At 34.3% G+C, this 25,530-nt stretch overlaps 3 protein-coding genes across 3 annotated transcripts; all 3 read right to left on the reverse strand.

Annotated features, from left to right (window-relative positions):
* Positions 1-139: 139 nt before the first annotated feature.
* LOC121986370 (cryptochrome DASH, chloroplastic/mitochondrial-like) lies at positions 140-4,422 on the reverse strand. Its single transcript, XM_042540280.1, has 13 exons — positions 4,007-4,422; positions 3,782-3,921; positions 3,384-3,602; positions 3,142-3,285; positions 2,849-2,923; positions 2,439-2,555; positions 2,305-2,351; positions 2,095-2,171; positions 1,437-1,512; positions 1,261-1,330; positions 827-950; positions 528-577; positions 140-414 (listed from the first exon to the last, which is right to left on the reverse strand). The coding sequence occupies exons 1-13, from the start codon at positions 4,419-4,421 to the stop codon at positions 241-243; spliced, it is 1,728 nt and encodes a 575-aa protein (XP_042396214.1). The 5' UTR covers position 4,422; the 3' UTR covers positions 140-240.
* Positions 4,423-7,384: 2,962 nt separating this feature from the next.
* Positions 7,385-15,094, reverse strand: LOC121986373 (glycosyltransferase BC10-like). Its single transcript, XM_042540282.1, has 11 exons — positions 14,950-15,094; positions 13,699-14,166; positions 11,937-12,035; positions 10,485-10,585; positions 10,339-10,410; positions 10,024-10,114; positions 9,708-9,788; positions 8,912-8,971; positions 8,512-8,634; positions 8,377-8,415; positions 7,385-7,721 (listed from the first exon to the last, which is right to left on the reverse strand). The coding sequence occupies exons 2-11, from the start codon at positions 14,029-14,031 to the stop codon at positions 7,593-7,595; spliced, it is 1,128 nt and encodes a 375-aa protein (XP_042396216.1). The 5' UTR covers positions 14,032-14,166; positions 14,950-15,094; the 3' UTR covers positions 7,385-7,592.
* Positions 15,095-16,171: 1,077 nt separating this feature from the next.
* Positions 16,172-24,927, reverse strand: LOC121986374 (V-type proton ATPase catalytic subunit A-like). Its single transcript, XM_042540283.1, has 20 exons — positions 24,737-24,927; positions 22,032-22,158; positions 21,845-21,900; positions 21,700-21,756; positions 21,258-21,369; positions 21,109-21,146; positions 20,917-21,018; positions 20,757-20,813; positions 20,607-20,678; positions 20,371-20,472; positions 20,238-20,300; positions 20,030-20,162; positions 18,618-18,724; positions 17,880-18,074; positions 17,696-17,782; positions 17,467-17,571; positions 17,153-17,250; positions 16,982-17,060; positions 16,663-16,751; positions 16,172-16,592 (listed from the first exon to the last, which is right to left on the reverse strand). Exons 1-20 carry the CDS (start codon positions 24,806-24,808, stop codon positions 16,478-16,480), a joined length of 1,866 nt encoding a protein of 621 aa, XP_042396217.1. The 5' UTR covers positions 24,809-24,927; the 3' UTR covers positions 16,172-16,477.
* Positions 24,928-25,530: the final 603 nt, after the last annotated feature.

The following is a 25,530-nucleotide window of genomic DNA, read 5'->3' on the forward strand; positions in this document are numbered from 1 at the left end:
AAAGTGGCCATTGATATTAAGGAAGTTAACAATGATAAAATAAAATAAAATAAAATTTATTTAAATATAAATGATAATATAATAGGAGATATAGTTTAATGGTATAGGAGAATGCATATAGTTAGTTTATACATTACCATTACAAATGACAACTAACTATTTATTTAATAAAATTACATGTAAACTTGTTATAGAATTCCACAACTAAAGGAGAATGGCTCTTTGTTTACATCAGATATTCTATCTTCTGCCTCTTCTAACATTAGTATTTCCCCGAGTAGTGTTGTCAAATTTAAGAGGTACAATTTGCTTAATGTATGACTGCCCCGGAAAGTTTCTTCTTTCCTTGGGGAGTTTTTGTAGTTCGGGCAACCAATAAGCAACATACTCACCTTCCGGATCATAAGTCTTCGCCTGCAAGCGAAAAATGGAGGTGCTAAGTTCGGGTTTCTTGGAGACAGTAAGCAAAATCCTTGACATGGATCATGACTATATCGGTATGTAAAACCTCGTTCGGAGATACTTACTTGCTTTGGGATACTGAAATACCGATCTTCCCTCGGGTCATTACCAACACCTGCACAACCAAGCACAATTGTAGACTTATAATGGAAGAGTTAATCGACATTATGTCGCAAATGAGCTGAGTGAAATGCAATGAATTAGGACTCAAATCATAGTGTTGAAGCCTATTTATTTAGTCTAGGGATTGAATTTATAGGGCGAAGTGCTGAAAGCTGTAACATACAAAAGACTTGTTTGAAACAATGAGGAGATTCAAGCAATTGTGTTTTAGCTCGAAAAAGTTGGGAATACTTGCGCTTACCAGCTCCATAGGTCCAGTTACCATAGTTTGAAGCTGGATCATAATCCAGCAAGCAGGACTCAAACCACTCGGCTCCCATGCGCCAATCGATGCCCATATCTCGAACAAGAAACGAACAAACAATCTGCAAAAGGCAGTTTCAGTATTCTACTAGAACTGCAATTTGTGTTGCCATGTCTAATTGCATTAACTCTCTTTATTTTCATTAGCCTTCGATTATCTCGCATGGACTCAAATACAAGTATCCGGCATGAGTATGAATCCAAATGTCATATATATCTATACAGCTATAACTAATCTATTACCTTGATAATTTAATTTTATATTATCCATTAATCTGATATAGTTTATTATCTTATGTGAGCTAGATTAGTTATATTTGTAGAAGAAAAGTCGGTCTGTGGGAAGTTAGTGAGGGAAGTTAGCTTATGTACCTGGCGACCTCGGTTTGACATGAAACCAGTTGTGAATAGCTCTTTCATGTTGGCATCAATAAGAGGATAGCTATCGAAAGACAATGTAATTATCGTTAGTTAACTTAAGTTGTTCTAAAGAATCAAAACGGACAAACAAAAACACAAGGAAACTAATTCTGAAATATAGTTAGTACCCAGTGTAGCCATCTCGCCATGATTCAAACATCAACTTGTCTTTGCTCCAATTTGACACCACATTTCTTGGACCCCCTGAATCATTGAAGAAACGTCGTGCATTTAGGTGCCGGCATCAGTGGCAAGGAATAAGATGAATCAGGAAGTTTGCAAATCGAGTGTCTCCTTTTTTGTTAGGAAACAAATAACCGGAATGTTATATAGCGAGTAGTTCTGAGCCTCTTAAGGGCACTTAAATATGCAAACGAATGAGAGATCTCTTACCTGAACTTCAAGTTCACAGTTAAACAGAAACATGAATCCCTTGGACACTTCAGAAGAGGTTATTGGAATACATTCGTGCGGTTCTGTTTTTCGTAAGAGTTTAATAAACTTCAAGCGTCACAAAATATAGAACAACATTTGTACTTAATAGTTTAACAAATTCAAATTTTAGGACAGTGTCCATATATATAATGTACCGATAATGAGCTTCCGGATTTATATGTGATGAAACGCTAATTGAAGTAGATTACACTAGAGGAAACATGTACAAGTTCAATGAAAATCTTACAAAAATTGGTAACCAGAAATTCAGAAAAAGTAGAATTCAAACATGTACAAATAGATATAGTAAAAGCACAAAAGTTCAGTAACATGAAAAATTTAGATACTTACCAAGATGAAAAATGGAATTTCCATATTTTATGGATAGAAACCTGAAGTAGTCCCTCCATATTAGTTCAAATAGAACCCTGAAATTGTAATAATCTGGTTAGTCCAAATACTGTTGTAGTCACTTTTAAGATTGTCGATAATGCAGAATTAAAACTTCAATTCGCCTCTAGTTGATCTGGTAAAGGAATAGAGTTATAGACAACGATCTACCAGTATGTTGACTCATTTGCTAGTCTCTGCTTCTCGTATCTCCTCACCTAATCGAAACAGCAGTAGTAGATTAAAGTTTAGACGATAAACCAGGATCAATAGCTTCAATCAAATTAGACGGAGAGGCTTTTCACCTCCTCGTGTATGTATCGCGGAGAAATACTTCCTGAAGCAAGCCAAGGTGAGAACTTTGTCGAGTAGTCTGGCCCCAACATGCCATTCCTCGTTTCTTTGTAAACCTTTAACTGATCCTGTTTCATGGGAAATAACATAATAATTTTACCCACATTATATTTATAGGGAGAAGTTCTACAATTAGTCTAAGCGATGCTTTAACTTTTGGAAAACTTCATATTTTTCATCTAAGTTCATCACAACCTACGTAAATAATAACTGCGAAAGACAGATGTAACCCACTTCAACACATTCATCCAAGCATAAAAGATAAACAATCTGTCAATTATGTTGCTGACTAAACTAGAAAAGAGTGCAAAAATCTCCAAGATTGTTCTTAGAAAGCAAAAAGAATCAGTTAGTAGCGTGCCTTTTTCCAGAAGTACTCAAAAATTCTTCCTAGAGCTGCATTTTCGCCTCCATGAAAATGCATACCTTGTTCACACTGCATTTTAGGCAGAAAGACAATGTCACTTAGTAATTTATATCGGTCCGGTATCGCAGCTGAACTAGGAGTAAATGATCACTTGGCCATAAGAATAACCTGAGGTACTGGAAGATGTGAGATTGGATATCAATATAGAATGATCACTCCATAATTTGGCATAAGATCATACATTCATCAAGAAAATCCATCGACATAGAATGAAATATTTGACATGCCTTTATCTCCTTCAATCCAAGTTGTTCAAGAATTGGAATAGTTCCCCATCCGCCTATTCCATCCAACAAACTATCTTCTGGAAGTGGCCCAAGTGATGGTGGCAACTTGAAACAATTCCTAACTGTGGACTTTGATTCAACAGCCTGCGAAACAATGTGTTACTAAAGAGTTGCAGATTTCGGTAAAATTCCTTGATACTAAAAACTTAGGAACTGTAAATATATAGAGCTGATGAAGTTACTTTTCGGAATTGTGTATAAACATCTGGCAAGTTGTTCGCGGTGAACGGAAGATCGTCACTGTGGTACATGGTAGATCCCCATACTAGCACTAGTTTTGGATTGATAGCCCCCCTTTGGTTTGAAGATCCACCTTGAGGTAGAACCACCTCTTGCAGACCTTTGCGAACAAGCCTTTCGACAAGTAGCTCCTCACTGCATGTTTCTTTCTGAGCATAAACCTGAACATAGAATCAGCAAGCACCCCTATCAGTTTAACATGTTAGCAAAAATAAGTACAGCCCAGAATGAATCAGAGTTGAGTCTAAGCATCAAGGTATAATTTGTCCATCAAACACATCTAACACAGTGATGCTCATACAACACAGCCTGATAAAAAGCTTCATCAAAGAGTTCTTACTGTATGGGCGCTTAAAGTTTTCACAATTTGGGGAAGTATACTCTCAGGCTTCCCATACTGCACGAGAAGATTTAGCCCTCGATTCATCATATTCTTCTTCAGATCCTCCAAGCATTCGATCAGGAACCGTGCTCTGATTGCTGCCAAACGGGCGAAATAGAACGATCGTGCAAATTTCTATTTTTTTTTTTTTGAAAAAAAAAAAAAAGAATTCTTAGGAGCTACCTCCAGTCTTAGGGAAACCGAAGTAATGGGTGGTTCCAAAGTGGCGAGGATCCAGACAGTAAACAGGAAGGAGGCACTCCGACGCCGCCCACGCCCGCACTAGGGCTTCATTATCCAGCAACCGGAGGTCGTTCCTGAACCACATTACGGCGACGCCGCGGCCGCTGCGTTTCAGACCAGGGGAGGAGTGCCGCGCGAAGGCCGCCTCGGCGGCCGCGGCGACGTCGTCGGCCGCCAGTCCGGGGACCGCCGCGGCTCGGGGAGGAGAAGGGGTCGTGGTGGAGCTCATGGCGGGGCGGAGATCGCAGAGGGGAGGGATCGGAGCGGGGTTGGAGGGGAAAGGTCGGATCTTGGAGGAGGAGGAGGAGGAGGAGAAGGATCGAGAGTAGGAGGAGCAACGGAGGGGAAAAGCCATGACTCATCGAACTAGAGGGATTGGGAGAACCGAAAGAGACAGGCGGCCGGAGAGGGAAGCGTCGTCGTCGCGCCACGTCGGACGATTAGAAGGCCCTTACGTGGCAAAATACGAACCAATTGGAAGGTCAGTAATTAGATTTTTATATTTAAATTTTGATAATAATTTTATTAATTTATAAAATTATTAAATTATTTAATATATCGTTGAGCATTTTATTAATTTTAATTTTTTAAAAAATTGAAGTTATATTAAGAGAAAATTTGTATGCAGTCCCCATTGACAAACATAACTTTGTATGCAGTCTTTATTTCTCAAATTTTTTTATTTTCACTCTCTAGTCAAACATATTTACCTAATTATCCATGATATTTTTATATATAAAAAGTTCAAAAATCAGTTTAATTCATCTTAAATTCAGTACATTAAATTTAGAATCTAGTATATTTTTTATCAAATTGAGTACGATTTTTTTTTCATCTTAATTGGATGAAAAATATATTAGATTTTCTTTAAATGATACTCAATTGGATGAAAAATATACTAGATTTTCTTTAAATGATAAATAATGCTGAATTTAGGAGGAATTATATTAAGAAAAAAGTTGTGCTCAATTTAATAGAAAATATACTCGATTCTAGTTTAAAGTGCTGAATTTAATAGAAATTATACTTGTTTTTAGACTATTTGTACCTAAAAAAATACGAGAGTTAATTTTGATAGAAAATATACACGATTTTCTTTAAATGGTACTAAATTGGATGAAAATATACTAAATTTTGTTTAAATGGTGCTGAATTTAGGAGAAATTATATTAAGCTGAGAAAAAATCATGTTCAATTTAATAGAAAATATACTTGATTCAAATGTAAAATATTGAATTTAACAGGAATTATACTCATTTTTAGATTTTTTATACCTAAAAAATCTGAGAGATAATCTTGATAGAAAATATACTCGATTCTAGTATAAAATACTGACTTTAAGAAGAATTATACTCATTCTTGGACTTTTTATACTTAAAAAATCTGAGGACAATTAGGTCATGATATTTATATGAGGGGAGTTGAAGCAAAGGAAACTTTGCATGTAAGGAGTGGAAACAAAATTTTTTGGATAAAGGGTCTGCATGCAAATTTAAAAATGGGATGGGGGATTTTTCTCCACTTTACCATTATATTAACAATCATTGTTAGTATTATATAAGTTATATCATCCGCTTTATTTTAATTCTAAATTTAGTATTTTTTTTAACTTTTAATTCTGGGAATAAATTTAAATCATCAATAATTAATATTAAAAAAATTCAACTAGTATCAGTTTCACTTTCATCAAATTATTTATTTTTTAAATTGCATATTTTAAAATTGAATAAATTCATCTATTTCTTCTACATTTTGTATATCAAGAATAATATTTTCTAGTAGATATAATAATAAAAAAAGGAAAAAATAGGTCCCTTATATTTTATCAAAACAAAATTGTTTAAAATTTTAAAAATAATACGTCTATTTATGCTTTGTATTTTCAATTTGATGATATTTTTAAATTTGATATTATCATATTATTACATGTATAACTATAATAAAATAACAAATAAATACTAATATTTATTTAGATTAATTAGAATGAACATCTATAAAAATGAATATTTAGAAAAATAATTGATTCAAATTAAAAAAAAAAAAATTGTGTTCGAGTTGGTTCTAAGCCGTTTCAGTAACAAATATTAGCAATAAGAAATAATAAACTATAGCAAAAATCAAATAGCTTGTAATTTGTTGACATTAAAATGAAAGAAGTTGGGAAGCATGAGAATGGATTCGACTTCAATAATTAATTAAAAAAAATTAACACAAATAATTTAAAAATATTAGGGCTCTTGGCCGAACGAAGTAGGGGACTTGAGCATCGACCTCCTTGAACCGGGTTTGAATATAAAATTAAACAAATATCTTGAATATCAACTTCTAAATGGGTATAAACTATACTTCATATTTACTCTCATAGACGAATAATAAAAAAAAAAAGGATAAAACCCGAATGCTTAAATTATAAAAAATATTAAAAATATAAACATAAATTACTTTTTTTTTGATATATGTATTAAACTCATTTATAATTATACATGAATAAATTATTTAGATTAATCTTAGTATTTAAATCTATCCAAGATAAATAGAGATGATATGAAGACTGACGCCTTCATGACCATATGAGTAATTTGACATGGTCGATCTTTTTTTTAAAATATCTCTCATTTGAATGTAATAAATTTTTTTTCTTCTCTCTTAAATTAAAATAATTTTCTCTCTCTCTTATTATTGCATGTAACAATCATTGTGGTACTGATGTTATAACGTTGTAGTAGTTATAGCTGCTATAATGGTACAGAAACTATTACAACGGTATAAAAGCTACTACAATTGTGCAGAAGTTATTATAACGGTACGATAACTGCTATAATGATATAGTAGCTGCTATACGTTGTAGCAATTACTACACAGTAACTACTATAATATAGCAACGACTATGATATTATAGTTACTACACAGAAACTACTATAATATAATAGTTGCTACTATATTGTAGCAGTTACTGTACCGTTATAATAGCTATTGCACCGTTGTAGTAGATACTATTTAGTAACAACTACAATATTATAATATCTGTACCACAATGATTGTTTAATGCAATAATATGAAAGAGAAGAAATCATTTTATTTTAATTTAAGAGGAAAGAGAAAAGTTATTACATACAAATGGGAGAGGAATTAAAAAAAATAAATTTTGATCACATTAAATCGAGGAATTAAAAAAATAGATTTTGACCACATTAAATAACACACGTCAGATTTCACTCACAGTCGTGCAGGAGGCGTAGGGCAGCATATCATTTCTCTCTCTATATATATATTTTAATTTTGTTTTTCATTTTATAGCCTAGTAAGGAAAATTGGATATATCATTCGAAGGGCTCAAGTATAATTTTATATGAGAAACAAAAATAAGGAGTGTATTTATAATTTACCCCAACGAATTACATTAAAAAAATTATTTTCCAACCAAAAATCACACTATAGGTGTAACATAGAATAATTACTTCTAAACCCTACTTAATGGATCCTTAGCATTTAGGCATCACATTGTAAGACTGCTAATTGTGCGAACTCAAATGGCTGTGTAATTGGGGAATAAGTGCATCAACTTGTTCAAGGCTTCTGGCAAAAATCTTCGAGCAAACAAGTGACAAGGTCTTCTCGTTCCGTTCCATAAGCAAGGTTTCCTCGTCTCGACTTTCTGCAAAAAGAAATGAAGTTCATATTGTTGTTAGTTTTCATGTTTTGTAAGAATAATGAAATGGTGTTTCATAATCTGTATTTTGCTTTGATTTATATTAAGACTTTTAGAACTACTTGTCTGAAATAAAATGTAAAAAAAGAAAATCAAAATATATAACATGACAAATGACTTAAGAAATGTAGATTCTGAAGTTTGTTGATGTTTTAAGATCCACAATGTATTAGTTCTTAACATGCATAATATTAACATGTTTCTAGTGGCTTAAATGAATTGACTTGTAGATTGGTGGACACGATTACCAGACTAGTAAAAGGTCAAGAAAAGTTAGATCCATAGGCTATACATTATATGAATCTCAGGAAAATTTCTTCTTGAAGTAGATAAGATAATCAACTAATTGTCAGCTTAAACTTCATATTTCTAGAAAAGATGAAATGTGTTTCAGATGGATCATTGTCTTGTAAACATACCAAAGGAATTATATTGTTCTTAATGTGGAACCTGAGAACATAAAATAATACCGACTTTGTTGCAAACAATGAGCATAATTTTTGTATCATTTTGTGATCAAAATGGAGGGAGGGCACAGGACTAGAGTATGAAAAAGAAGCAAGAGTTTGACATTCAAATAAATTATGTATAGTAGTAGTACCTTCTCATCACTTGTGACATGGAAAGTTTCATCAATGGACTGCCGACGCAAGCAACATCAGAAACATATGTTAACACTGAGATTCCATGAAAGAAGGGGTAGAATATTCCAAGAGCAGAAAGGAAGAACGCGTACTCTTAGCTTCTTAAGAAGCCCATATGTCACCTCCTTGGCTAGGTAGGATTTCGGATGCCACTTTCCTTCAGACCAATCCACGTGTGTCAGTGACCAATTTGCAATGCCAGTGGGATCAAACATCTGCATAATAGAGACCAATGTTAGACTGGGTACCAAACTCTGTCATGGCACGGGTGCCGATCGATCCAAGTGTTTGACATTGTTATCTCTAAAGTTTTCTACATGTGATCAATATAGATATGAGTGACCACTCAAAAGTGGCAATGTCCAAATGTCAATATTTGACATGGGTATAGAGAGGACAGACGAGTCCAATAATCCAAGATAAAGATATACAAGCGAAAGCCAAATTTCCAGATAGATGGATACTTGCAATACAAATGTTGATGATGCTCACCGTGAACAGAGTTGGCAGGTAGTGTTCATAAGAGTAGCAATTGTGTCCTTCAAAACCTGGCTGCAAGTTTAGAAGATGTAACAGTGTGACTATTGTTACTACCTTTCTTTATCGTATCACGTCATTCATACATAAAAATGGATATACATACAACAAACTTCCAAAGCAGCTATTTAAGTGACAGAACCAGGTAGTCAAGAACCTAAGACTAGAATTATCAAAATTGAACAAAAATATAAACTTTAAAAGCGTGTACTTGGTATTAATTTCATAAGTCACAAATAATAACGACTGAAATGAAAGTCGTGAAGTGGCTACTATGGATGAGTGGTCCAAACATAGCTTATTTTGCCTAAAAGAACAATCAAATTACCTATCTATGCAAGCAAGCAAACAGAATGTTTGTAAAGCTTCTCATAACAGATAGGCTACATCAAAATGGTTTTGTCAAATTTAGAGTGACGAAAAAGTTGAGATTTATTGGTTCTTGCAAAGTTGACTTCTATAGTTGTGTTTCATTGTTTGAAGTGTGGTTGAAAGATTCTCACGATCTTTGGAGTGATAGAACTTGAAACAAATGGCAAAAGTATTGATTTAACCACGGCATAAAACAAAAACTTAAATCATATCTTGATCTATCAAATAAAATGACTAATCTAGTTTACCAGAGCTTCACCAAACAAGTAACAACTACACGTGACCCCATTTCATGAAAGCAATTTTCTGCCTACTATGCCACCATTGAGGGCATTAACCCCATATAAAAAGCAGAAATAGAGAGGTAGGCAACTTAAACCTTGCAATAGAATCTGAACTTTGTGAAATAAAGGTTGTCTGCCATCATTATTAATGCGTGTTGACGCTTCATTGAGAACCACTGCAATATGGGTAAGACTCAGCAAGTCATAACAAAAATAATTTTGTAAATGTAATAAATACGCACACATAAATATATATATGTAAATTTTCAGATTTAATATATATGATTACTAGGAAAAGACCAGGTGCAAAATTAGCATTGGACTACAATAGTCCACTTGCTCTCCTTCCCTTCTTATTAAGAAATAATTCACCTTCATTTGTTGCAACTGGTGAATGAAAAATAAGCTTACTTGTGAACCCTTTTTGAAGTCCCGGTGCTCAATCTCAGGCATCATATGCTCACTATATCTACCATTACCATGTGGGCCAGGATCAAAAAAGCTGTAACAATATCAAACAGTATACCGGAAGTATAGTGAATCAGTGTGTCAAAATCAGAGGTCATAACATCATGGTAAGCCAATATTTATGAATATAATTTATATATTGGTTTCTAACAGTGCAAAATTTGGCAGTCTCAACTTGTTACATGATAAACAGTATTAAAATACTAAAATAGTTAAGTGGAGAAAATCTCAGTAAATCCTTTTGCATCTGAACCATACTTGTCAATGAAGCTGACATTTGTTCCCATCAGATACTTGTACACATAATCAAAGTCATGTAACGGAATGCAACTGCCAAAAAGGATGTCAGTATGCACTTAACACTAGTTGAATAGGACTGTGAAATTACTTCAGAATTCAACCACCTGTCAGAAAGCAAAACAAAATGTTGATTATCAGGGTCTTGAAGTGCATATGCCAGGAGCCTTTTTTCTGCCTCAACCATAGATATTTTACCCCATAAAACCTGGATGCACGCACATATACTCATTTAAAATATTACCTGTGGGTAAAAATTTGCTAGAATGTGAAGAGAAATTGTATCCATAATAAATGCAGACTTTTTTAGCAGTTGACAGATCATAGTTTCTAATTATATTAATGAATAGAAACAAGGTAATCCTTTGATATGAAAGGTGAAAATCTTAATTTTAAGAGTTTCCATTAGGTAAATAACAAAAAGGAACTTTCCTGATCACAAAAGATCAAGTTTAGGGATTCACTCAAAAAGTAGGCTATATCCTTCAAAGTTCCAGTTGGCAGTCCAAGGAAAGTGAATCACTTATGAGACTGAATAAATGGATTACAGCCTTTCAGCATATTAGCTAATAGCGACAATTATAACCCAAGTTTCGACATAGAAAATGCACCAAAGTTATAGTTTAGATACATTTTCTTCCACAAAAATTCTATGACTTTCATATAAGATTTCAAAAACTTACATAATTGGTATGCACAGACTCATTGTATAGCGAAGTGTGGAATATGAAGACATATGGAGTGCATACATAATTGATATTAAAGATAATAAAATATTTATATTGATAAAAATGACTAACATTCATGCAATAAAGTATATTTTACTTATCTGCGTGTCCAATTCATACTTTGACCTAGAAAAAAATTAAACATATACTTGAAAACACATGAAGTTTAATAACAAATATTAATCAACAATGTGATATTGATCATATACAAAAAAGTACACATGTAATCAGTATCCAAAGAGTTTCACTTGCAAAACAAAGTGTTTAAATTTCACACTTAAGATATACAAGCTACAAGATAGGTAGGTAGCTTAAGGTTTTAAGAAGATTGGGTTCAACCTAAATTGAATCCAAACACCAAATAAGTTTCATTAAGAAAAACAAAACTAAAAATGTAGATTGCATATGCCATCTGCAGCAATATGTGGTCCTTAAAAGATCTTCAAAATATCAGTTTCAGCTGCATATGGAGCCCAAGCAGTGACTTTTTTTCCAAATCATGCTTTTGTCAATGGTATCAGTGAAGTTTCTCACATGGAATTTGTATAATATAATTGCAGCCATTAACATTTGCACATAAATAACAGGTGGTCCTTTTGATATAGCTACTCTACGCTCAAGCTGATCATCTAGATAAAGGTTTTATCAGGATAGTAAACATCATTTCAGGCATTATGATGATCATCTTACTTGAAGGGATGTGTATTAAACATTGGCATGTCACCTACTTAGATTACAAGCATTAGACAAGTTATCAAAATTATTTGGATTTATATCTTTATGCTGTATTCGATTGTAACTCATGTGCATGAAAAACATCAAGCTAGAAACCTTTGCACTCTGAATATCTTTGCCAGAAAAGAATGAGCTTGCATGTCCAAATTTCTGTTGTGATGAATGAACATATATGGAAAATCTCCCTTGGTGGCCCTGTGGAGAAGATTTAGCCATAAGTAGTAAAATATATTTTTTCCTGTCGCCAATTTTTAACAGTTATATGTCATCTTAGATTGTCTAGCATAAGAATGCGAAGCAATGTAAATGAACCAAACATGCATATGCTAGCTTGATATTCGGTAGTAAGAGCTTGTTTATGTTCCATTTACTATTAAGAATGAAATAAAAACTTTACGATATTTTTAACTTGTGTGCACAGTTTGTTAACATTCACCAACAAAGTTTGCAAATAGCTTAGACTAGTTTACAAGGTCATTATAGCTTATTTATTAACCACTTAGCTCGCTTATGCAAATGGAAAAAAAATATGGATGTGAAATGTATAACACATAGTGTTTGTGTCGACAGATATATGAAATACTTATATCTGTAATACTACTTGCATGTATTCCTTGATACTCTAAAAATTCTAAGGATCTAAATTAACTATAATGTGAAGCACGCTATAAAAAAGATAAATTCCATTTATGAATAACATTTTAGCTAATTTTTCACAACCTCGTCTCTAGTGGAGAGTGATGAGATTTTAGTTATACATTCTTGAAGATAAAATTTTGAGTTTAACTCAAACTCCTTTTTTCTGATAACAATCTTGAATATACTTGAGCATGGTTCTACTAAGCTCAGCTCCTTTGAGTCCTTACAAATTAGGGCCTGGCTTCCGAGCAACAAAGAACCAAATAGCATCATAAGCAAAACTTGTAAGAGGTCAACAGGTGGTTGGACACTAAATGGTTCAGAAAGAAAAAAATTGTCAATGGAATGCAGAGATGGAAAAAAGCATGCCGACAAAATGTACAAACAAATTAATGCAAGTGCAGAGAGACGATACACAAGGTAAATTGGTGGAATAAGACTGAATCACAAAGGGATAATTTCATCCAATACATGATAAATTACCATATTTTGTATTAGAGCGCTTGCCCACTTAACGTATTAGCATTTTACTATCTTAATTCAGGTTGGAACTTGGAAGTGTTTTATTAAGCATATATATTGTAGGACACTATCTACAAAATACTGATTCCCATTTCTTTGAGAGACACAACAAGGGATTTGTGTCATGGAATCTGTTGATCAAATTAACAACTCATTTGGCTTACATAAAAAATAACTGCTTTAACAATTGACCATATGTCTAAAGTAAGACACAGGGTTTAATATGCAAATTTTCAATGGGTCTAATTCCAGTTTTAAAAAATGGCATTTTATCCCATATCCTCCACAGATTTGGAATTTACAAGAAACGAAGAACATGTATGATACATTAAAAATGTCAGCTTATTACCGGCTCATCTCCTCTCCACAATGTAGATGCATTGTTGACAACATATCACCAAAAAACAAAGATGGCTATTAACAATCTTTCATTTTCTTATTTTCAGATGAGCCATTATTTCATCCATATGAATAAATAGGCACTATTTCTACACCATGAAAAATTGAATCAACTAAAGTAAAGATTGTTGGAAAAAAATGAACTAAATAATACCCACATAGATTTCAGTTAATCACTTTAACAAAAAATGGAGAGGTAAAAAAGACACATCATCTATGTTTTCGTCTTGCAAAATGGGAAAAACTATAGTGCATCACCGGTCCAGGAAAAGGCAGATTAAAATTAGAGATAATATACCTGAAAAAATTTCTCCCAAAGTCTTTCTAAGGGCAATGGACCAGGCGTCAAGAACATGAAAGCAATCTTGGGATTCTTTGGTTGACGTAATGGCATAGAGAGTATATTCCTAAAGACAACATGGGCGACAAGCTCCTCGTCAGAGAGTTCCCGTGCTACAGGGGGCATCCAATCCTCTGCGTACCACCTAGGAGGGTGGACATATGCACTGATCAAGTAGACAAAAACCAAACATAATAAGATGATTATCCATTTAGGTAGCCTTGCAGTGGGTCTTGTGCGTGTCACTGGCATAAGATGCCTCCCATTGCCTAGCTGCCATGACACTTTCATCTTCTTCTCATTAGAACAGTCTGACTATAATTATTCCTTTGTTAACCAGAGCATCAATAACATTTGCATCTGGAAGAATCAAGAAAAAGCCATACTCTACTGAAGAGCTTTCAGTTATCACCTTCTCACCATTCACTGCAAGCAAAATGCAAGCATCCTTTGCATGTCAAATTACTGAATTATAAGTATTTGCTGCAGGAAAGAAGCAAAAAAATGGGTTCCACACCTAAATTTTAACTATCAAGCCTCACCCAACGCATATCAGAGACAATTGGATAAGATAAAGGATGCCATCGTAGGCCAAAGATTAAAACTTCAGAAAAGAGATAAAAAAAAAAAGGTCCTTGTTTTATACTTCCAAATCCATTTTTATAAAGCTATACATCATTCTATTGCGTAAAGGGCACCTTAAGGAAGTACACAGCTAAACTTGAACTCAATGATGAACGAAAAGTGTAGGTTATTAAATGAAAGGAATCAATAGACACAATGCGTATACTTTTTCCCCATCGATTCTTTCGGTTTCACGACCTCACCAGCACTGTTTACAATAAATTCCTATAAAAAGTTAATTAAACCGGCAGCCAGTGAGAGAATCTCGATGAAGTCACATCTGCCGGCGGTTTCCGGGCACCAAGCTCAAAAACTTTAATCGCAATCCAAGTTAATAAGACACTAAGGCGAAAAACAAGCATGGTTTCGGGAAGCGATTATACAAGCAACTACCGAAGACGCCACAGAAGAAGCGAGCCTTCGCCGGTTCCAATCATTCCTTGCCCTAGACCTCCAGATACAATCCTCCGATCGGCAACAAATCGAAATCAAATGAAACCGAACAAAAAAAGTAACGGAATCAAATGGAAACACCAAAGAAAAATCCAAAGCGCAAACCTTTTATCAAAAAACACGAGGAATTACCACGGAAGAAGGTGAAGCGATCGCAGCTAAACTAATTCCGCAAACCGCAAGGGAATCGGGACAAGCACAGATCCAACGAAGGCCACAAGAGTAGCGAGGAAGAAGGCGATGAGAAAATAACCCGACTGGAGGCGATTAGAAGAGGTAATTAATTATAGGTCGAAGATAATTATTCTTTAATATTATTTATTTAATAATTTCTTGACCTCTAATGTCTTTAGTTATTTTGCCTTTTTTTTTTTTAATAAAAGACTCTGGTAGTTCCTATAAAATAACACATTTGCTGTTAGTTCGACATTATTATCTCCCATTAAATCCAGATCCATTAGTTAGTTATATGAATATGATAAATAAGACCGTTAACGAGTCGAGTCGAGCTTTAGATTGTTCAAATTTATTTAATAAGGTAATCGAGCTGAATCGAGTCGAACTTAAAACGAACCAAGCTTTTGAAATGATTATTTAATCTTGGCTTGATTTTTTTTTATGAGCTTGAACTTATTTAAAGTTTGGCTTAAGTTTTATTTGTTTAGATGTTATCAAGCTCTCAATTCAAGTTTGGTTCGAGCTTGGTTCGTTTAGATATTATCAAGCTCTAAATTCAAGCTTGTTTAATTGTTTAAAACTTTTAGTTATTTGATTGATTATTAAACTTGATAATTTAAATTTATTTATTTATTTTATTTTATTATTTATTTAGTATATTGAAAAGAGTTTTATTAACGAATATGATTTATGAACATTGTTCACGAACGTTAACAAGCTGAACATATATGTGAGCTGAACATATATGTGTCCAAACTTATTTGTTTAATTTAACGAGTTGTTCAAGTTTACTTGTTCAATTAATCTTGTGTATATTAAACGAATATGATAAACTCTTACCAAGATGAAACGCTTCAGTCATTTACAATTCTAATCATAAATTAATTATATGAATATGATAAATTTACTAAGTCGACAATTGATATCATGCATGTTGACAATTGCACACTTTATTTACTGAAGTAAAAAATTATGATATTTACAGATTTAATATATTGATATATAATGAGGGTGGGAATTTTTGGACAATTTACCGTTAATTTTAAATGGACTCTCAACCACCTATTGTTTTCAGTAACTAATAATATAGTCATTAAAAAAAATAATATTCTAATTAAATACAGGATTAATTAGCCATCAAAGATTGGCCCAGCTCATTGAGAAAACCGAATAATAATGATCGAATAAATAAATAAAAATTCATTACCAGAAGCAATACACAAGTTTATTGTACATCCTTGCATAAAATTAAGGCTCCAATGCACTGAAACGAACTATTTATGGCAAAAACAGCAACACCATGGTGTTTGATTTATTACAGTGCCTCAAGAAATTAGGGTTTCATCCTTTGTGAATTAACACAATTTTGTAGGTATTGACAGAAATAGCATGCTCACGAACATGCGAAAATTCTGAAAAGATGAACGGGAGCAACAGCGCAGTTGGAGATATTTCCGCCTCCTCTTGACTGCACGGGAGATGATCATCGCATTTCATCTTCGAGGTTGCGGAATCCAATGCTAAGATCATCGTACAGTTTGTTGAATTTTGCCACGAGAGCTTCCTCACCTTCGGCAGGATCTTCAAATTTTTGGGACCTAAGGCAAAAACATAGTTGAGCCTTCAATTGATAAGGTCTGGAAACTTGTGTAAAAGTTTACCACTTACACTAGTCGATAGAAAAGGTCGCCCAACCGATGCTTGATGACAGTGTAAGTGATTTTTTGGCCATCAGAACCTGCTCCTCTCTCCACTGCCTGAAAATTTAATGAAAAACAAAGCTTCAGGGAATCTAAAACGTGAACTTATGTCATTGAAACTCTTGTAATGCCAGTGAAATTGGGGGAAAAAAGGCAAATGGATGATCATCACACAACTTAAATTGAATATCAAGTGGCAACTTAGTTTAGTCTCAAATAAGAATGCAAGACAACGAAATCAGTATGCCATGAATTATTAAAAATAGTAGAATAGGGTAGGGGACTACCTGGTTTGCCAGAGTATTAAAATGGATAATGTTACGCATCATCCAAACTGATTTGTAGAAGGGGCAAAATTTGTCATATCTATTGCAGAAGTTGGGGATTGGTTAGCTTGAGGAAGAAAAAACAATTTTGAGGTAAAGCTGTCTCAACTGATTATGTCAAATACAACTTACGGAGTAAATGCATTCTGGGCGAGATAATCTTCACGCAGAAGCTTTGCAGTCTCCAACGTAATCTTGTCGGTTTCTGCTAATGCATCTTTACCAACTAGCTGCAGCACCAGAAGCCAAAAAATCAAAATAACTTTTTCCATATGCTGGTCTATTTGTGGCACAAGGTATATGTTACGCATATTAGTAAAAAAAAAACAGCTCCATAAATCAATAGAGGCTTAAAAATGTCAGGCATTAAATCAAATTCCACAACTATGTAAAAAGTTCCACAAATAAATCATTTTGAGTCATTGATATATGCTGAAAAGAATTACCTGCACAATTTCATTGAGATCATCTTCTCTCTGTAGCACCTCTCGAGCCTTGGTCCTAATGTCGATAAAATCTTGATCAAATTTCTCATAGAAAGACTCCAAGGCCTGCAATACAAGTGAGGAATTGGGGTGTCTTGATATTGCTTCAACAGAATTTTTGTCACATTTGCATTACATAAAGAAACTTCAAGTCTAGTAATTTTCAAAACTCTAACAGCAAGAGACGAACCTTTGAGTACTTGGAATATGAAATAAGCCAATTCACTGATGGAAAATGCTTCCTCTGGGCAAGTTTCTTATCAAGACCCCAAAAGACCTGGATAGAATAAAGAGCATGGCATCAATGGTACTTGGAAGGATAATAGGTACTCAATGTCAATGGAAAACATGAAAAAAAAAAAAACCTTTCATACCTGAACAATACCAAGGGTAGCAGACGTAACTGGATCGGAGAAGTCACCTCCTGGAGGGGAAACAGCACCAACAATTGTGACACTTCCAGTTCGGTCTGGCCCACCCAGACATTTCACTTTACCAGCACGTTCATAGAAGGAAGCTAATCGTGCAGCAAGATAGGCAGGATAACCACTGTCAGCTGGCATTTCAGCCTGAGAAAGAAGAGGTTAGCAAATTAAATAGGAAACGTATTACAAGTAGAAATCAATTTCGGAACAGTGGTTTTCACAAGAGAGAGCACATTGGCATTTGGACTCAATCTCCTCAGTTTTAAAACAACAAACATCTGTTGCTATGCATCAGTTGCCTTAACCAGTTTTTTTGTATTTGTTAATCATAACACACAATAAATTTGGAAGAAAGGTAGTTGTGATCCAAAAGTTTTACTTTAATGTAAAAATGGAGGGATAATAAGTTCAGATTCCAGAATAATTTCCTATTAATAATTGTTAAGGCTAAGATTGAGTAAATTTCCATACTGTAAAGTTTGCATTAGGGTCCAATTACTTGGATGGAAGAAACATCAGAAAGGAGGAAAGGTGTCAAAATAATGTCAATAAATGCTGAAGCTCCCTATGTAATTTTGTAATCCTTTTCTTCCTTTCCCTCATATCTTCTATCCCAGTAATGAGAACCTTTAAGGTAATTACAAAAAGCTTAAATAATTTATGTACAAGGAAATAAAAAAAACTTACCAGTCGTCCTGAAATCTCACGCAAAGCTTCTGCCCAACGGGAAGTAGAATCAGCCATCATACTAACATTGTAGCCCATATCTCGGAAATATTCTGCTATTGTGATGCCTGAGGAATTCCAGGTTGGTACCATACATTACCTTAGAATAGCTGAAAAAACTTGCCAACAGAAGACAACATGCATGGTGCAAAATTATAGAATCCATTTTGATTTTTCACAATATAAGAGATAGAAAGAATATTTTTTAATATTATTTTTCATCATCGAGTTACTGATCATAAGCACGGTGACATGTTGGAAGGTTTGCCTGTGTGATGGCAGAACTACCACTGGACACATATCATCAATTAAGGATGACCCTTAGGCATTGATAGAGACATTAACCCTTACGTAGGGTTGATTGTGATACCCAGATAGTCACATTTAATGAGCTGTGTGGTTATTGTGATACCCAGATTAATCACATTTAATGAGTTGTATGCTAATGAAGGGGATTAAGGAACTTAAATGCATGAACTAACAATAACTTGGGCCTAAAAGATTATGAGACAGTGATTGATTCTATCAAGTTAACAGATTAGTTGTATCATCTAAGTGGACTGTGACAATTTTATACAAATGAGAGGCAAAAGAGGTTTGAGCCCTAATGTATCAGGGGAAACTCACTGCTAGAACTCTAGAAAAATACACTTCTGGATCAAAAGAATGAATCCACATGAGATTCTCCTTGAAGGAAAAAATATTAGTTTTTATTGTGCAAGTGGAGTACAGATTCCTATTTCAGATAAAATCTATACAATTATGGCAGTCAGAATATTGATGATAACAATGATCTACTTGAGTCAGGAGTAATGCTATTATGTTCAGCATATTTCAGTTCCAGTAAGTTCACTTGAGAATAATGATAAGAAGAATATTTGATTTCAACTCAAGATGCATTCAGTCAACCTAACTATGTTTACGCAGATTCTCAAGAAGACCAAGTTCCTGGAATGTATATATGGCAACTAAAAGATGGAATAAGGAAATACTATAACTATTAAAAAGGTCTGATATCCTCATGTAGAACTAATAATCTACCACAATTGACTTCCAAACAGTTATTGACATCTTCAATTTCATTTCTTTTACTATAAGTCCACCAAATACTAGAAAATTCTTAATAGTTATATTCACCATATAACAGTATATACTTCTAGATTCTAATCTCTTTCCATGTGATCTATCTAGTGGAAATTTTAGACCATTCAAAGACAATTGGCAATGTTGATTACTTATTACATATGAATAAGGTGATAAAGAGATTCAGTTCTTGAGATGAGGAAGAGCATAATAAACAGCTGCATGGGCAAGAGACAAATTGAGGGGCATCTTAATCTTAGCCAAATTGAATTTTGAATATCTTATATTACCTGTATATATGGAGGCTTCACGAGCAGCCACAGGCATGTTGGAAGTGTTTGCTACAAGTGTTGTCCTCTTCATCACAGACTCTTCACGACCATCTGGTAAAGTCATTGTCAGTTGTGGGAAATCCATAAGCACCTGGAGATTGTTGTATGTGGAGTCAGGTAAATATTATGAATTATCAAGTATAGTACAAGGACATCGGTAACAAACCTCAGCCATTTCATTCCCTCTCTCTCCACATCCAACATAAACCACTGTGTCAGAATTAGAGTACTGCAGAAGTTGATAAATATGAGATCAAAATTACATAAGAGAAACAAATTACTGTTTCAAACATAAGTACCTTTGAGAGTGCCTGGCTGATGACTGTTTTTCCACAACCAAAGGCACCAGGTATAGCACAGGTGCCTCCAAGAACAGAAGGAAAGAGAGCATCTAGTACACGCTGGGAAAAAAACACAACTTAGCGTGATAGGTACAAGAAAGATAGAACAATCCTTTGTCGTAACAACATACTAAATAAAAGCATAGCATAATCCATAGAGGAAGCAATAAGCTCTTCATGGGTTGATATGTTACCTGTCCAGTTAATAGAGGTGTATCGGCGGCAAGCTTTGCTGAAACTGGCCTTGGAGTACGTACAGGCCAAGTCTACAGAAGAAAAAAGTAAGAAAAAAAAATTCTGCTTTCAGGAAAACAGAGATTGGAACAAAAATTAAAGTTATTAACCTGGAGCATAGTGAATTTCTTGTTAACTCCCTGAAACTCCAGCTCCAGAACTATATCCTGTATGTACAGTGGTAATTAGAAGAAAGAATACAACAGAAGAAGTAACATAAGTTGATTGATAGATGAACAGGCATATGTAGACAAATTCATGGTCACTAACATTCAGACTGTATTGACCAGCTGGGGCAATATAATTTATTTTTCCCATCGAACCAGGAGGAAGAGCAACATGATGCTTCATTAGTGTATTCTCAAAGACAGTCTGCATGTTATAGTGAACATTAGGAGACTGAGAATCTAAAAAAACACACACAAATAGCTAGTCAATTTGTCCAAATTGCCGGTAACTTACTGCATATAAGTCTCCTCCAGTCAGATTATCTCCAACACCTGAAAGAAGAGGAATAACAGATCAAGCTAAAAACAACCAAGATACTTGAAACAAGATGATAAACAAAGCAATTTTTGACATGGGCGGATTATTGGTTTCCATCTAACTACCTAATTTCCCAGGCTCAAATTCCCACAACATATCTTTGTCCAAGGCAGGGACAGAAACACCTCGAGGGATATAGACATCACCAGATTTTATAGCAATAGTCTTTAGTGGCCTCTGTAATTAGGAAGGAACATAAAGTATATTAGGGAAAAAGTACACAAACATGATAATGACAGAGCTCTATGAATCAATATGGTAACCAAGAACCTGAATCTTTTCATATGTAAAAACAGAAAATCACCACAAATTTGAAACCTCTAAGAAAATAGAGGCAACTATCAAATGATGCTTATGAAATTTAATTGAACAACTGGGAAATATAAGTGGCAATCAGACAACACTTGTCATATCCAGCCACAGTTAGATAATGGACAAAATGCATCTTTAAGTGTATAGACAAATCACTGCAAGCAAGAGTACTGAAAGTTTTATCCATTCTACAACCTGAATTCCATCAAAAATGTTTCCCAAGATTCCAGGTCCTAACTCGACTGAGAGAGGCTGCAAGATAGAAATAACCCAGAGGTAAACTCAAAGAATATTCGTACACATTCTTAATAGTTAAAAAAAAAATAATAAGACTCATCACCTTTCTAGTACGCAAAACAGGGTCATTGACCATCAAACCAGCAGTTTCTTCATAAACTGAAATTTAATATCAATAAGAGAGAGATAACATCTACTATATCCGATGAAACAGAATATTATATGAAAGAGGCAAAGGGAATAGAAAGTTGAATATAAATAAATAAATAAATAAATAAATAAATAAATACCCTGGATAGTAGCTGAATCACCCTCCAAACGAATAATCTCCCCAATAAGATTATCATGACCAACACGAACAAGTTCATACATGGCAGCACCACCCATGCCATCAGCCACAACAACTGGCCCAGAAACCTGAAATTTTACATATGTGAGAAGACAAAAACAAAATCCATCCCTAGTTCTCTATGATTTCACTTGTTTCAGAAAAAAACCACAGACAGACATCCATTTAAGACCTCCTCTGAAATATAGAAGAACATATAACTAACAGTAAACAAGTGGATAAGCAAATATGAGATATCCAGGTGAAGATATTAATTTCAGTTAAAAAAAAAATCAAGTAGGTAAACCCAGTTACAATTAGCCTTGACAATAGGCTAGTTTGGAAGATGGACAAAGATTCCTCGTTTGGATGAAACATGAACTTAGCTTTGGTATACAACTCAAATGAATATTTGGAGTTTCAACAAGACTGGACTTGGAGATTATGCAATGGAAGTATTATTCACCTACATCCAGTCATCCAAAACTTGAAAACAATTTTTAATAGAATGAAAAACATTGATGATTAAATTAGAAGTAGAAACATATCGGATTGAAGTATAACAGCTCCACTTACACATTGAGTAAGACTTGAGTATTTCCTGTGGTTGACAAAAGTGCTATCCATATTGACAAACCATAGGAAAGATTTCAACGCCATAGAGCTGATCAATATTTACTAGAGATTTCAGTTTCATCTCGGCCTTGAGCAATGTATTTGCCAAAACAAATGTGATTGTAGTGACAGACACAAATTCAGATGTAGAATCAAATATAACCAACCATTTACTTGACCAAGGCATTATATGCATATGATCACTACACCTGAATTGATATTCTATTTCACTCTTATAGAGAAAAATAACATAAAGCAATACTTAATAACATAATACATGATATGAATGGTACATAATAGAATTACCAAAATCAGATCAACACTTGATCGAATCATATTCTTAAAACTATGTTCATATCTATTAGATTATTAATAAATAAAAATCATATTTATTAATACAAAAATAATAAATAGTATAATCAATCATATAAACATATTTATTAGTATAGACTACTAACTAACACTAGAATATTAACATATTATTTTAATGAATTTGTATTATTGTTTGATACCCAAAATTGCAGGGATACATATAAATCTTAGTTTCTATCTAAAGGAGAGTTTTAGGCTCAACAGAGGCTATTAGGTATTGATCAATCAATGATAAACACTCTTGCTCATATGGTGAGACAAAGGAAAAAAGACATTGGCGAGGTGCTGATACTAGCAGTAGTGGCAATAAGGTTAAATTAGTGATCAGCAATTTTATGGTCAATCTTGAGTTGTAACAAGACTGAGCACTTTAAAGCAGCAACGGATCAGTGAGAAGTTGTCTCTCTCTCCTCCATGAGCTTGCCAGAATTAAAGCTAGTATCACTGAGAAATCTGCTCAATCAGTTTAGATATCCAAAATTCACCTAATTTGACAATTGATACCGTTTAGTTAGCTACATTCAATTTCTAGTAAAATCTAACTAGTTTCTAGCTAATTTCTTTGAATTTACCTTTTTCAAACTTTTTTATAAGAAGCCTGATTTTTCAAGAAAGATTGGATTATTCAATGCAGATACTTAGCCAACTCAAGCAATATGCATCAATATCTGATGATTTTGAATTTTGACAACAATATTCCCTGATGTAAATCTCAGATTTTCATCTCTAGACTTTTATATCACATCTTAAATTAGGTTTCATATTTGAGTGTAATAATAGTCACCTTTCAATTAGAATATGGGTAGATCATTTATCTTGGAAATTCAAGCTATTAGGATTTTTTTTACTTCCTTGTTATGGGTGGCTCAGAATTCCTAATTGTCTGCTCACGTCATATTGTCCTCAATGATGTCCTAACTCTCTATAAAAACTGAACCATGTTTGCTATTCCATTCTAACTATCCTGAGGCTTACCCTACCTCCAATTCTGCTTCTACAAAGCCAGCTAAGGGAACTTAGTTGTGATCTATTTCCTAATCTTGGTCTGAATTTTCAAATGGATTAGCCATTCCCTCTTCACATGTGGATGAGCACACCAGACTAGAGCAATTTTGGCCCAAACCTAACATGTAAATTGACAAGTATATATTGCAGAAACTAGTAGGATTTGTACACAGGGCCTTGTGTATCGTATGTGCCAAACTTATTGGTTGAAAACTTATCATGATTCACGAAAACTCCAATCACTGGGAGAAGGATTAATCTGTGCATAAATTCTTAACAAGGACTATTATCTGATCCCTCTTCTATCCAGACCATATCCTATCACAAAAGCTCCAACTATTAGGAAAAGGATCAATCTGTGCATTTAGATTCTTAACGAGGACTACTATCTGACTCCCTGTCCGTACCATATCATATCCTATCGCGAAAGCTCCAACTAGGAAAACGATCAATCTGTGCATTAAGATTTATGGAAAAGACTAATATCCAACTCCTAGTCCATCCTATGTACTAGCATAGAAAATCGACTAAAAAAATCTAAGAATCAAAAGAAAAGGGAAAAAACCAAAAAGCAAAAGCAAAAGAAACCCCGCAAAGATGCAGAGACCAGACTCGGTAGAATCACACACAACTTTTTAAAGGAAGTGAACTCGAGCGATGTCACAAATCGATCACCTTTCGGACGTATCCATACTCGCTCTCCTTCTCGGAGTCCTCGAACGTGGTCAGGCGATCGCCGTAAGCCATCACGGCGGAATCGATGAAGTGCGAATCGCGAGAGGAACCAGATCTGGAGATGGCGATGCGAACTGAGACAGACAGACAGACCGAGCTTGAGAAAAGAGAGAGAAGACCTAAAACACCGGACGTGGCCCAGATGACAGACCCCAACACTGGCAGTTTATGGACGGAAACTGAGTTGAATTTTACCCGTCTTGTGATTGGCTTTGATCAGGTGGGACCCACTAATAAAGCAGCGAAGATAGATTCTTGAGTAAAGAATGGGGGATGAATAACAAGCGCGCTCGAGGCCTGGCTCTGAAACAGGGCTGGCGGAGAAGATCCGATAATATCATCCGATCCGATTTGAAGTTAAATTTTGTGTCGAATATTTTGTTTTTGTGATTTAATTATTTTTAAATCATGTAAATTTATATTTCAGAGAGTATTTATTTTATTTTTGAAAAAAGGAAAGTAGAAATTAAGGTTCGCCGCGGCTATCGGCATTCACGGAGATAGAAGATATGATTTTTCTTGCACAGACGGTTGGCTTTCAACCTCCACTAAAAATATTCTCCACCAAAAATATTCCTACACATATGAAACCTAGATGATCGGTTTCAAGGAGTTATGCATCGCTTAGCATGATGCCTGGGTTGTAAAACTATGGTCACTGGGGCCATAATATTACAGTATCACAGTAGGATATTCAATTTATTATTTAGATATTTATAATTTAAATCTTAGTT

Source organism: Zingiber officinale, chromosome 5B (genome assembly GCF_018446385.1).
Source record: "Zingiber officinale cultivar Zhangliang chromosome 5B, Zo_v1.1, whole genome shotgun sequence".
In the NCBI taxonomy this organism is placed as follows: Eukaryota; Viridiplantae; Streptophyta; class Magnoliopsida; order Zingiberales; family Zingiberaceae; genus Zingiber; species Zingiber officinale.

What these genes read in the sequence shown, in the direction of transcription:
- LOC121986370 (XM_042540280.1), bottom strand. Translation starts at nt 4,421, where the DNA reads ATGGCTTTTCCCCTCCGTTGCTCCTCCTACTCTCGATCCTTCTCCTCC. An exon ending in TTGAGTACTTCTGGAAAAAG is followed by an intron (nt 2,556 to 2,848) that starts GCACGCTACTAA and finishes CCCATGAAACAG; the next exon opens with GATCAGTTAAAGGTTTACAA. An exon ending in GCAAATGAGTCAACATACTG is followed by an intron (nt 2,172 to 2,304) that starts GTAGATCGTTGT and finishes TTACAATTTCAG; the next exon opens with GGTTCTATTTGAACTAATAT.
- LOC121986373 (XM_042540282.1), bottom strand. Translation starts at nt 14,031, where the DNA reads ATGAAAGTGTCATGGCAGCTAGGCAATGGGAGGCATCTTATGCCAGTG. An exon ending in TTTGGGAGAAATTTTTTCAG is followed by an intron (nt 12,036 to 13,698) that starts GTATATTATCTC and finishes TCTTCTCCACAG; the next exon opens with GGCCACCAAGGGAGATTTTC. An exon ending in ATGTCACAAGTGATGAGAAG is followed by an intron (nt 7,722 to 8,376) that starts GTACTACTACTA and finishes TTCTTTTTGCAG; the next exon opens with AAAGTCGAGACGAGGAAACC.
- LOC121986374 (XM_042540283.1), bottom strand. Translation starts at nt 24,808, where the DNA reads ATGGCTTACGGCGATCGCCTGACCACGTTCGAGGACTCCGAGAAGGAG. An exon ending in ATTTGAGCCTGGGAAATTAG is followed by an intron (nt 21,147 to 21,257) that starts GTAGTTAGATGG and finishes CTCTTCTTTCAG; the next exon opens with GTGTTGGAGATAATCTGACT. An exon ending in CTGGAGGAGACTTATATGCA is followed by an intron (nt 21,019 to 21,108) that starts GTAAGTTACCGG and finishes TATAACATGCAG; the next exon opens with ACTGTCTTTGAGAATACACT.